This window comes from Microcaecilia unicolor, chromosome 4 (assembly GCF_901765095.1).
Source record: "Microcaecilia unicolor chromosome 4, aMicUni1.1, whole genome shotgun sequence".
NCBI lineage: Eukaryota > Metazoa > Chordata > Amphibia > Gymnophiona > Siphonopidae > Microcaecilia > Microcaecilia unicolor.
In genome coordinates this window covers 275422255-275436442 of record NC_044034.1, presented here as the reverse complement: position 1 = coordinate 275436442, position 14188 = coordinate 275422255, and the positions used below count along the sequence as shown (strand labels likewise).

The window sequence follows — 14188 nt, the reverse complement described above, 5'->3', positions numbered from 1 at the left end:
GGGCAAAAAATGAAGAAGAAAGGAGGAAAGTAAAGAAACAAATGGAAAGGAAGCCCTGGAAACGGAGTTAAGGGAACACATAAAGAGCAGCAGAATCAGAGACTGGGACCAACATGATCAGAAAAACAAAGTCACCAGACAACAAAGGTATAAAAATAATTTTATTTTCATTTTAGTGTTTGGAATATGTCCAATTTGAGAATTTACATCTGCTGTCTTATTTTGCACTGGGTACCTGGAGCTGTAACAGCTTACAGAAATTATTTATAATGAAAAAAAAAATCACATTTTTTCTCCTATACTTATATTTTCAATGATGCCTGTTTATATGTGCCTAGTATAAGGGGTGTGGCTACCATATGGGTAGAGCCATAGATGGTGACCCCACTCATGAGTACTGGTACCTTTTTTCCTACAAATAAAGTACTGACAGGGATATAATACTAGCAAACAGTACTAGGGGAAGTCCAATGTTAAACTTGGAAACCCTAGTACAGAGGAGCCCCTGATCACAGCCCAAGGTACTCCAAAGAAAAGCTTCCACAATAGCAAGCATCAATGCTTTGGTGGAAGTAAAAAGGTTTAAATTAATGCCTTGGAATTCTGAAAGGATGGCTCAGTCCTAAGACCAAGTGAAATAGTTTTTCACAAAATGAGGGCCAGATATGCAAGTTATCATGCATCCTGTCATGACTATGTCATAACAACACTCTGTAAGCCACATTGAGCCTGCAAATAGGTGGGATAATGTGGGGTACAAATGCAATAAAATAAAATAAATAAATAAATACATACATACAATAGACAGAGTATGAAATCTAATATTAGGTGCCAGTATAAATGGCTCTGTACATAAGAATCTTACATTTTATATGGAAGGAAATGGGTAATAATTGTTCTGCTTCATGATCCCACCTCCAAGCATGAGAAAGCAATTTTAATACACATGTATAGGAAAAACTGTGCCGTGGCCCTAATATGGTACACAGGCAAAGACCAAATTGTGAAGGAAGCAGATATTATTGAGGAATTCAACATGACCCATGTTTTGGCATGATGCCTGCATCAGGGGTCAATGGTCATCTCCAAAATACAGTGCTTCAGAAGTGATTCCACAATAACAGCAGTAGTAGCTCAGTCCAAAATGTCTCATCCCTGCTTCAACAGTCTGTGGAGACCACCACTGACCCCTGACACAGGCATAACAATGAAACACGGGCCATGTTGGGTCTCTCAATAGAATCTGATTCACTGAAGTCTGGTCTTCATTCGTGTCCCATCTTTGAACCACTGCACTGTTTCTTGTGCATCTTTTGCTTGTGTTTTTCTTTCCCTCTGGTCTGCTGGTCAAAGCAATTTTAATTACCATATTCTGAATAACTTGTAGCCTTTTCAGGGAACAGTGTAATGCCATTAAGAAGATAATTGCAGTATTCAAGTCAGCTGAGTATAAGGACATGGTTCAGTATTTGACGATCATTAAAGGCCAACAGACATCATATTGAAACATCTGTCACATCGCATAGGAAGGGAAGCTTGCCACCTGGGATATCTGTTGCTCAAAAAGCAGGTGACACTCTATAGTGTACCCCAGATATTAGGAACCTCCTTTTTGATAATTTAATTCATAATTTAATATTCATAAAGACGTACAAAAAAGATTCCCCATAACGATCTGACTTCCAAATTATTCCAATATTACAACTATTACCGAACCCTCCTATTTGTTCATCTTAATTACATCCTCATGACTGAACTTTATATCTTGTCCTGATATCATTATGTTATGTTTATCAATCCACTTCCAATCCTACATGATTTACTCATGCACTCTCATTTGTAACAATTGTAAAATTATTCGGTTAATCAGCATTGATAATAGTACTTACAAGCAATAATTAGCACTAATTGGCAATAATTAGAATTTATGCACACAACTTGCAAAGCGTATTCTGTAATGAACTGCACTTAAATTCTAATGGGTGCAGTTCAAAAGGGGCATAGCTATGGGAAGGGAAATGGGCGTTTCCAAATTCTCAGGCGTAGTAATTCCCTTATCTCTTATTTGTCCTGTTTGTCTGTCCTAATTAGATTGTAAGCTCTGTCGAGCAGGGACTGTCTCTTCATGTTCAAGTGTACAGTACTGCGTACATCTAGTAGCGCTATCGAAATGATAAGTAGTAGTAGTAGTATGATTGCTATGATATTCTTATGCTCCTATCTGTATCTTTATTCTGAAATTCTTATTCTATAATGTGTATATGTTGTTGTAACATTTTGTAAGCCATATTGAGCCTGCAAATAGGTGGGAAAATGTGGGATACAAATGCAGCAAATAAATAATGTCATAGGACAGATTGCAATGGAGAGATCTCTCGTAACTCACATGATGACTAAGGAGTTTATTTTATTTTTACATAAAAGTTTTTATATATCGCCTTCATGTGAAAATAATTTGAAGTGGTTTACAAATGAGACCACCATATAAACCTTCCCTTTCTCACCCACCTTAATAAAACCTTTAACATTTTCCTGGTTGCAAACAGTTTCCTTAATTCCTGACCTAACCACTTATTAATATCAAACAAAAAAAAAAGTGAAAACTAAATACTGGCTACTGTTGCCAGACAGGAATTTAGTAACGCAGGTCAGAAGAGTAATACAGTCCCACCAGCTGAATTTTGTCAGCTTAAAAATTCCAGTTGAAACAATGCCTTTGAAATATGGTCAATACAAATATTTATAAAACCTGCCAATATCACAAAGGCTAATATGATTGCCAAGATATCAATAAATAGTACCTATACAAATAAACTCACAAGGGAGCCTCGGCACTAAGGACCCCAACAGAACAAGTTCAAATCGTAGGGCTATAGTTGTTATAATTAATCGGTACCCTTTTTTTAGTACAGTAATGGAGAAGAAAAAAAGGCACAAGGTGGTATAAAACACCCAAAAATAATCATCATAGTCCAACATGTAAATAGTTCCAGAACTGGGGAGATGCACTGCAAATGAAATGGCCTGATCCAAAAAAGCAAACTTATCTGAAGACATCGTCACATTAAAATTCACAATGTCTTCATCCTCCCAGCATGGTCTATTGAAAATATTGACAAGCACAAGGACAAATACTGAACCCTTGGGAATACTTAATAGAAGATACCACATTTTACTCAAAAGAGCATATGCAAAGAAAGGACCTTAAAAAAAAATCTAAATACTATGATACCAATGTCCAGTTCCATAGAAAATATAGAGTACATTTTGTAGATCAAGAGTGTTCATTTTCTGCTTTAGGAGTCCCTTTATGAAATTCTCTCTCTCCTTGTATTAGGATGGAATATAATTATCTTTGTTTTATCTTTGTTTTAGAAAGAAGGTAAAAACTTTCTTATTTTTCAAAAACTTTAGACAATTACACTTAAAACTGACTTTTGAGTAATTTTTATGTTTACAAATTTTATACACTGCACTGAACCCTAAAAGAGGAGCTTGGAGGTATCAAACCTCATTTTGAATTTTTGTATTTTTCCTTTTTTTTTTTTAAGACAGAATGTGAAAATGTACGAGGTTGCGAAAACCTTTTAGAAGGCACTGCAACTGAACTACCTTCAACATAAGAACTAACATTATAGCTTTAAGAGGAGACCACGGAAAACAAGACTGTATAATTACGTGGGCTGTAAAAAGCAAATGCAATGCAGCTATGCAGTCAGGCTAAAAATATTATCCATTACCAGGATTTTCAATGAATCACCAATGTAGGATACAGCTCATAAGAACAGACCATTGTGTTGACTAACAAGGCCACTGAGGATATAAATCATGTTGTTCTTCCCTAGAGGTTTACTTAACTTGCAACATTTTATTTTACTTTACCCTTCAAAGAAGCAAAATGAACAAGAATGAACCTATACTATAGTAAGAAATAACACTGCCATTTCAGTATGCTCAGTTGTGCAGTTGACAATATGCAGTCATGCAAAAAAAAAAAAAGTACAGTTGGGCCCTTTGATGTACTACTTAATGCAGAGAATATTAAAATCTTGGAAACAGATGGAGTTGACTGGAGTGTGTGATGTTATGCTGAATTATTCCCTTTGATATTTTTAAGTACTGAAGCTGCAAGAAATTAAATTCTAGGACAAGGAATGTGCCATCACAAGACTGCAAGCAAACGACTTGTATATTTTAGTTTGGGGCATAAAAAAAAGGTCACAGGGTCTATGTTCACTATTCTCTAGTGATGTCGCTTTCAATGATTCAATCACATCTTGACCTAAGCTCCTCTGATTGACCTAAGCTCCTCTGATTGAGTTCATGTTGCCTTGTACTCTTATCAGGGCTGGCCCTACCACCGAGTAACTGATTTTTTTTGCACAAGGCCTCACTTTTTTGCCTTGCCTTTCAAACTGTACTGACTTATGCAATGAGGGCCCTAACAAGTGAATGTCTGCATATGACAGTCTTTGCACCCCCCATGAGCCACCCCCTGTGTTGTTATTATAATCTGCTAGATTCAAGATATTCCACAATCCTTTTGTTTGGCAATAGATTCAATTAATCCACCCACAAGCAAAGGCAGATTGGTTAACTTGTTAGTTACCAGCTTCCTTGGTGGTGTGAGCTATCTACCCATTAATCCACCCACAAGCAAAGGCAGATTGGTTAGCTTGTTAGTTACCAGCTTCCTTGGTGGTGTGAGCTATCTACCCTAATGCAGGTCACTCCTGTCTCCAGCTGTTCGCAAAAAATCACTGAACATGCACTTCTGGACACAAACTAGGTCTAAGCTCTAGAATGTATCCATTCTGGCCTCACTGCCTAATATACTTTCAGTTTTGTGACCTCTGTATGAGCCCTTAAAAGTATTGGAGCCTACCTCCCATTTATAAACATTTGCATTTCTGAATTGTTCATTCATTTATAATTTATCTTGTCACCCCTTTCCTTTAACTTTTACTTAATCTAGATGTGTTAATTTACATTGCTTTTTTTTTTTGGTAAGGTTCAGACTCAATGATATCACTCTTCTGCATTTAGAATTAGAAACAGCAGATGCACAATACATACACTTCACTCAGCAGAGCGTGGTCATTGGTGTTCGTGGAGAAATGTTGTTCAAGGATGGTTACTGTCCCAGTGAGTGCCACATGGCCACAGCCACAGAATAACGCTACCCCAGAGAAGCAGAGAATGGTGGCCACCAGGGAAGCATATGGAACTCCTCCCAAGCACTTAATACAGCATTCAAAGCAACCTATGGAAAAAGAAAAAAAAAGACAGAAAATTTACAAACAGCCTGGCTGAATACTAGAAGCATACCACTTATGCAAGAAAAATACTGTGATACACGGGGCAGGGTGGGATGGTGGATCTTAATGTTCATTTAGCTAGGATGGTGGAAATATTGAAGAAAAGAAAAATGCCGACTGCAGTGTGATAGAAATGTGCAGACTGGAAAGTCAATTAGTCTTTTTCTGCAGTTATCTTATTCTATTTTGGGGCTCATTTTCAAAGCACTTAGACTTACAAAGTTCCATAGGCTACTACGTAACTTTGTAAGTGTGTTTTGAAAATACGCCGCAGTGTCATATATACTAAACAGAAACATACAACAGAATAGATCAAATACTATAGCTAAAGAGCTTTCTTCTTTTATGCATGCTACGAGTTGTAGTGGATGTAGTTTTTGTTGTACTAAGTTCCACTTCAGAATGTACTTGGTAAGATTCATGTAAAATATTTATAGCCATAAAGGGAGGAAATACATACAGCTGTGAAATGCATAAGACAGTCCAACAAAATGTATCACAGAATTAGTTTTCATAGTTTCCCGTTTTCTGTAGGATCAACAGAATTATTAGAACTCTCTACCAATACAACAGACCTAAAATTCTTGATGATATGCTAATCTTGTACCACATTAAGTGGTATTACAGCAAACTTAATTCTACACTTTCACTTCCACAGGTATACCTCATGAAAGTATTACATGTGAATCTCCTACAACTTAATGCATGCATGGGATTCTATGCAATTACTTGAGATATGTCACCACATATGTCTTATCTGTATCTTGTCTCGAAGAAACTCCACGGAGCAGGGCCAGCTCCTTACATATGTATATGCAATGCTCATGCTGCACATTTCTTGTAACAGTATTAGTGTATGCCTAATATTTCAATTATAAAATAGGGTATTTTAAAAAAATGCTTGCAAATCGATTTGTAGTTTTAAAAACCTACTTGTAAATACTATATAAACTTTGATGTACAAAAAAGATATTTGCATCAATTGCATTTTCTGACTTGCCATTTACTTCTTTAACAGATATACTATATGGAGGTAATTCTAGAAATGTGCACTCAAAAACAGGCACACATTCTATTAACGCAGGCACCTACTTTCCTTTATAGAATACTACTTCTACTACTACTTAACATTTCTAAAGCGCTACTAGGGTTACGCAGCACTGTACAGTTTAACAAAGAAGGACAGTCCCTGCTCAAAGGAGCTTACAATCTAACAGACAACATGTGCAGTCAGCTTACAATCTAATGGACAACATGTGCAGACAGTCAACTGGGGCAGTCTAGATTTCCTGGATAGAGGTAAAATGATTAGGTGCCGAAGGTGACATTGAAGAGATGGGCTTTGAGTAAGGATTTGAAGATGGGCAGGGAGGGGGCTCTGCGTATGGGCTCAGGGAGTTTGTTCCAAGCATAGGGAGAGGCGAGGAAGAATGAGCGGAGCCTGGAGTTGGCGATGGTGGCGAAGGAAGCAGAGAGGAGGGATTTGTCCTGTGAGCGGAGGTTTCGGGTAGGAGCGTAAGGGGAGATAAGGGTAGAGAGGTAGTGAGGGGCTGCAGATTGAGTGCATTTGTAGGTTAGTAGAAGTTTGAACTGTATGCAGTACCTGATTGGAAGTCAGTGAAATGACTTGAGGAGAGGGGTGATATGAGCATATTGGTCCAGGCGGAAGATAAGACGTGCAGCAGAGTTCTGAACAGATTGAAGGGGGGATAGGTGGCTAAGTGGGAGGCCAGTGAGGAGTAGGCTGCAATAGTCAAGGCAAGAGGTAATAAGAGAGTGGACGAGCGTTCGGGTGGTGTGCTCCAAGAGAAAAGGGCGAATTTTGCTGATGTTGTAGAGAGAGAGAGAAGTGACAGGTCTTGGCTATCTGCTGGATATGCGCGGAGAAGGAGAGGGAGAAGTCAAAGACGACTCCAAGGTTGCGGGCAGATGACACGGGGAGGATGAGAGTGCCATCGACTAAGATAGAGAGTGGGGGGAGAGGAGATGTGGGTTTGGGTGGAAAGATAATAAGCTCTGTCTTGGACATGTTCAGTTTCAGGTGGCGGTTGGACATCCAGGCAGCAATGTCCGATAAGCAGGCCGATACGTTGGCCTGGGTTTCCACAGTGATGTCTGGTGTGGAGAGATAAAGCTGGGTGTCGTCGGCATAGAGATGATATTGGAAGCCATGAGATAAGATCAGCAAGCCCAGGGAAGAGGTGTAGATTGAAAAAAGAAGGGGTCCAAGGACAGATCCCTGAGGAACTCCAACAGAGAGCGGGATGGGGGTGGAGGAAGATCCATGAGAATGTACTCTGAAGGTACGGTGGGAGAGAAGAGGAGAACCAGGAGAGGACAGAGCCCTGGAACCCAAATGAAGATAGTGTGGCAAGGAGTAAATTGTGATTGACAGTGTCAAATGCAGCGGATAGGTCGAGGCAGATGAGGATGGAGTAAATGACCTTTGGATTTGGCAAGGAACAGGTCATTACAGACTTTGGTGAGTGCCGTTTCTGTCAAGTGTAGAGGGCGAAAACCAGATTGAAGCGGATCAAGGGTGGCATGAGAGGAGAGAAAATCGAGGCAGCGGCTGTGAACAGCACGTTCAAGTATCTTGGAAAGGAAGGGTAGGTGGGAGATGGGGCGATAGTTGGAGGGGCAGGTAGGGTCAAGTGAAGGTTTTTTGAAAAAAGGTGTGACTACAGCATGCTTGAAGGTGTCCGGGACGGTTGCAGTGGAGAAAGAGAGGTTGAGGATTTGACAGATGGAGGGGGTGACAGTAGGAGAGATGGTGTTAAGTAAGTTGGTGGGGATCGGGTCAGAGGAACAGGTGGTGCATTTCGAGGTGGAAAGAAGGTGGGCGGTTTCCTCTTTGGTGATATTAGGAAAAGAGGAAAAGGAGGCCTGGGTTGGTTGGTTGAGGGAGTGGGTTAGAGGGTGAGGAGGAGGTGGTTTGGTAGTAAATTTGAGGTTGATCTTTTGTACCTTATTGCGGAAGTAGTCAGCCAGAGTTTGAGGAGAGAGTGAGGGGGAGGGTGGGAGCGGAGGGCACCTTAAGGAGGGAGTTAAGGGTGGCAAAGAGATGACGAGGGTTGGAGCTGAGGGAATTAGTTAATTGGGTGTAATAGTCCTGTTTGGCAAGGAATAGGGAGGACTGGAAGGATAACATGAATACTGGCATAACAGCTAATATACACACCTATAAATTGGTCACAAGCATTTACACCAACCACAGAGCTGGTGTTACGTGCTTGCACATAAAAGCCAGATATATAGCATTCTATAAATTATGTACGAAAATGTGAGCCCTGCCCACGTGTATACCTACATACAATACACATATGTGAGATATGCTATTTTACGGAAGGGAAAGGAAAATGGGACTTGATATACTGCCTTTCTGAGGTTTTTGCAACTACATTCAAAGCGGTTTACATATATCCAGGTACTTATTTTGTACCAGGGGCAATGGAGGGTTACGTGACTTGCCCAGAGTCACAAGGAGCTGCAGTGGGAACCGAACTCAGTTCCCCAGGATCAAAATCCACTGCACTAACCACTAGGCTACTCCTCCACTAGCAACATTCCATGTAGAAGCCTGCCCTTGCAGATCAGCAACGCAGCCGCGCAGGCTTCTGTTTCTGTGAGTCTGATGTCCTGCACGTATGGGCTGAGGTATTTCGGTTTAAGTTAAACAAAGATAAAACTCAGTGTCAAGAGCTCTCGTCCGTCCATGCCAGATTTTCCTCACGCTTCCTTGTCATTAAAGACCAGACTTCTCCCTATTTCACAGAGCCTTAGACTGCTAGGTGTTGAGCTGGACCCTCACCTGCACTTGGATCTGCAAGTGTGAGCGGTCACCAAGCGGATGTTCTATGCAATGTGGAGGCTGCGGCATTTTAGGTTTTGTCTCACCAGAGAGCTCTTCTGCACACTCGTTCACTGCAGTGGAATTTATGCAGGCTGCCAGGAGCAACTACTGAGGAAATTCCAGACTGCCCAGAATACTGCTGCGAGACTCATCTTGGGCAAATCGCGCATGGTTCCTGCGCAGCCTCTACGTTTCAATCTATACTGGCTACCAGTAAGAGAACGAATCACATTCAAGATCTGCACATTAACACGCAAAATAATTTACGGAGTAGCTCCGGAATACATGATTCCTTTAATAGATCTCCCACCTAGAAATGCCATCACAACAGCTCGCACCTATCTCCAACTTCATTATCCATCTTGCAGGGGTGTCAAATACAAGCTTCTTTTTGCCTCTACTTTCCACTACTCCAGCCCGAAAACTTAGAATGCTCTACCTCTGTTCCTAAAATCACAAGCTGATCACCACCTTTTCAAGAAGTTGCTGAAAACGTTCCTTTTTGAAAAAACGTTCTCCATTAGTAATTCTGCTGTTTAGTCATCCTAATTGCTGCTAGCGTTTTATCCTTATTCTACTGTAAAATTCATGTGTTGTATCTCTCTACTTTTGTAATTCATGTAAGCCACATTGTGCCTGCATTTGTGGGAAAATGTGGGGTAGAAATGAACAATAAATAAATAATAATAAATAAATAAATGTATGGGCATTAAGGATCAAACAGGTTATAGGCAATACTGAAAATGGCTTGCTGCAACTTCTAGCGTCAGTCTCACAAGATTGCTGCAGGAACTCATGGCAGCCATTTTTGGTATGGAGATTGCACAGGCAGGAGCGTAGGAGGCTCACTCCTGCCCAACCTCACTAAAGTGCATTTGAAAATATGAATATATTGGAATGTCTCTCACCTCACACTTCTCTGGAGTACATGTTTAGGTCCTTGAGTCCCATTTCTTATGGCTTATGATGCAGATCTGGCATTATTTGGAGACTGTTTTCTAGACTACATCTGCCAATGTTCTTTTCAAGGTTCAACATCCAGGTTCAAACAGAATATTCCAGATGAGATCTTATTGTACACTTCATTTTTTTTCTGGTAAAGCCTCTCCTGTTACACCTGAGCATTTCTGTGGTTCTGTCCACTGCCTCAATCATACTGTCTTGCTTTCTTGAGAAATTTCATGTCCATCACAATCTTACATGATGGGGGAACGGAAGTCAGAGCACTGTATTAGAAATAAGACTATGCAGTTGTCTTATCTGGAACAGTGGAGAACATATAAGAAAGCAAAACAAGAGCTGCCTAGCAAAGCAATGATGTCCTGTAAGATGTTAAGCTTCTACAGCTGCAATATATCTCTAGGGTTAACTAGACACATTTGGATGGGAGAGGGTCTTCTGACATCAACTATGGGCCTGACACTTAAAAAGATTCACAAGGTTACCACCAATGCTGATTTATTTTTTTAAAAATATTTGTGACTCTATGTGTGTAATTTTATGGTTTCGCGAGGAGGTGGTGTTAAGGGCTCGCTGACCAAAATGTTGTATGGACAGTGGCAAAAATGTAGCCACTCTCCACATAACTTCAATGCATAAGGCCTATGCAAATAATAATAAGCACTTCAACTCAAAATACTTGACCACCGGTTTTGTTAGCTATAGGAATTTCTACCTATGTTTTTTTTTTATACGTTTTGTTTTGCAGAAAGCTTTTGAATTCTCCCTTGAAAAAGCCGGAGGGCGAAACGGGTCTCTGTTGGGAGTTGGAGCTACACAGCAAGTCTGATCAAGAATGAGCTAAGTAGCTTATTTGTTTTGCATGCTGTTGGTGGACTATGGTGAGCAGGATGTTCATAAGAACAAGAATTTTGCAGAAAGAAAATAATTTAAAGAATTATATTTGTGGAGGTTTGTTAGACTGATGATGATTGACTAACCTGACTGAGTGCTATGAAGATGGAAGTGGCATAGTTTGCCTGAGCACCCGGGTAAACTGAGGTCTTTTCCCCCCATTTTATATTGAAGGTAGTTTCCTCAGCACCATCATTTATATCTACAGTTTGGGTTAATACCAATAATAATAAAGCCTAACTTATGTGCCACAGCAGTGTACTTAGGAACGATCACCAATACTTTATCCAGTGTCCGGGGCCACCACTGAATATTAGTCCCTTTACTACCACATGAACTATTCCCTTAGACTTCCTAAATGCATGACCGCCTTGCACTGAATCTTAGCTGCTGAACACTTGGCCAAGTCTCAGATTTTAAGATTCATTTATTTTGCCTGAGTCAACAAGTCTCTCAATCCTTTTGCATATATTATGTGCAAAAAGGCACAGACCTTTTCTACTAATTGTTCCATAATGGTCTCTTATGAAAAAATATGTAAACAGAAGCAGCCCCAGTGGCGATTCCAGAGGTACTCAACCGATATAACACCTTTTTTCTTTTTATGAATGTTATTCACTAATCCTTTCTTGGCCATCACTCAGTTTCTAATACATTCTGCCATCATAGGACCCACTAAGTTGTTCAGTTTATTTATAAAGCCATTTTCAAAGAGATTTCCGCAGCTAATATCTGTGGGGAAATAAAAGCTTTTGAAAAACTGCCACCAATATGAGCAATGGGTCAGCAATGGGGGGGGGGGGGGGGGGGGGGGCTGGGTTAAGGTGGTCCCTTGAGGTACACATAGGGATTTCATTTAGAAATTCTTCTCAGGCTTTTAAACTCTGTGCACTTTTTCATACATCCTAAGAATTACATACCCCCCAAAAAAGGAAAAATTATGCAAAAGTAAATTATTATATTTTTTAACACAAAATATAGAACAGTATTACAACATTCACAGACACAGGTTCAGGTACTTCAATATATTACCACACTCTAAGGCAGTTTATATTGTTCCAAATGAATGACGAGTGCTTCTGGAAGCAAAAATCTCAGGCGTTATACCCTGTTCATCTCTCACATGTGTGCAAACACACACTTGCATGTGGCCGTTAGGAAAATTTTTCTTACAACGTGGTGCCTCAAAACACTTATTGCAGCACACAAGAATAAAACAGTCTTGTACATGGTTTTTCTACTGCAAACTACCTCCCCCCCCCCAAAAAAAAAACAACCCAAAGACATATATACATACAGAGTGATGCAGAAATAAAAAAGCACACAACTTACTGCTGCGTTAAAATTGAAGCAGTAATTTGCAGCTTATTGCTAAAATATCCCCCTTCCTGTCGATGTGTGAGTGGCGACTGGCTCATATGCCGATAGGAAGGAGGACATCTTAAAGTTGCTGGATTTGCATCCCTCACCTCCAACAAAGCATATCTAGTGGCCCCCTTCCTCCCCCTAATCTTAAAATAAAAGAAAAACAAAAGCAAAAAACAAATACCTTTTCCATCCCTGCACCCCACAGACCCCATCCCCCCAGCATACCTTCAAGAGGCAGAAGCAATACCCACTCTCTCCTGCTTTCAAACTACCATCTTGGAAAATGGCAGCACTTGACCCCTAGCAGTGCATCCTTGGACACACCATGTGGGATCAAGTCTGCCAAATATAGGATTACCATATCTATGGAGACAAAAAAAATGCTGCCCAGCCCTGCCCCATCACAGTTACTTTGACCCCCCCCCCCCCCCCCCAAGAAAGCCAGATTCTTTAAGCAGTGAAAATACTGGTAAAAGTAATAAATACATTTTCTTCTGTACTTTAAATACTAAATTAGAAAAGATGTATATATCCATAAAAGCAAACAACCATGAACAGCATGTCCCCCTTTCCTTTCCCTCCCATTCACGTGCAGCTTGTTCCCTTCTTTCCCTCCCATCCACATAAAGCTTGCTCCCTTCGCTCCCTCTCCTCCTCCTGGACCTACCTTACAGCCCTGTGGTCAAGAACCCCACTCTTTCCTGCCCGCTGTCACTGCTTCTTGAAAATGGCTGCCAAGACTTCAAGCGGTGGCCTTCCAAGACTTCCACAAAATCTTGCGAGGCTGCTGCTTGAAGTCTTGGCAGCCATTTTCAATAAGTGGTAGCAGCAGGCAGGAAACAGTGGGGTTTCTTTCCTGCCCTGAAGAGGCCACTAGACCACCAAGGCATGTTTCAGTAGGTTCGGAGGGGGGGTGGGGAGGCGAGGCGGCCAGCATGCCCACCAGCCAGCCCAGAAACCACGACAAATGGGCTAGCTGGAAAAAACCACCCGAACACCCAACATTACCCTGAAAAGGACATGTCCGGGAAGATCTTGACATATGGTAACCCTAGCCAAATATGGGCATTTCCCTCTTATTTGTAGTCTGCATAGACAGTACAAAAATAAGGGAAAGGTTCCCTTATTAGGAAGGCTGACCCTCCCCTCTCCCTCCTCCTCTACACATATAGTTTATTCCTGGATACACCACACGGAGTCCAGCCCTGCCATTTTCCAAGATGGTGATACAGAAGAAGGAATGAGTAGGCACCACACTCCTGCCTCTTGAAGATACACCGGGTGGGAGAGGGGAATCAGGGGGCTACTAGACTACCAGGTATGTTGGTTTTGGAGTTGGGGGTAGTGGGAATGCTGCTAGACATCAGGGTTATTGTTTTGTTTGGACACCGGGTGGGAGAGGGGAATCAGGGGGCTACTAGACCACCAGGTATGTTGGTTTTGGAGTTGGGGGGTGGTTGGAATGCTGCTAGACAACAGGGTTATTTTTTTTTGCTTGGGGGGGGGGGGGGGTAGACTATTAGCTTTTCTGCCCCAATGCAGAGGATAATCTAACCCTTCTATGCTACCTCAGACCTGGTGGTAAGTTTCTCAGCTTGTGCTGCCTTAAAAACCAGTGGCATAGCTATGGGGGGCCATGGGGGCCTGGGCACCCAAATTGGCTCTGGGGCCCCTGACCCCAACCAGCTGAAGCGTTTTAGCTGTCCCGCGCTGGTCTCGCACTTGCCTCCTTTCCTGTTTCCAGTCACACCATGCATGCTCTCATTTTAATGAAACTGAGCATGATCAGTTTCAT

General features: G+C 41.3%; 1 protein-coding gene across 6 annotated transcripts in view; it reads right to left on the bottom strand.

The window, feature by feature from the left end:
* GPM6B (glycoprotein M6B) overlaps positions 1-14188 on the bottom strand; it is a 277755-nt gene that overhangs the window by 37282 nt on the left and 226285 nt on the right. For all 6 annotated transcript variants that reach the window (XM_030201577.1, XM_030201574.1, XM_030201573.1 and 3 more), the window contains one exon: positions 5077-5263. In XM_030201577.1, coding sequence (XP_030057437.1) covers positions 5077-5263 — 187 coding nt within the window. The remainder of the gene's footprint in view (positions 1-5076; positions 5264-14188) is intronic.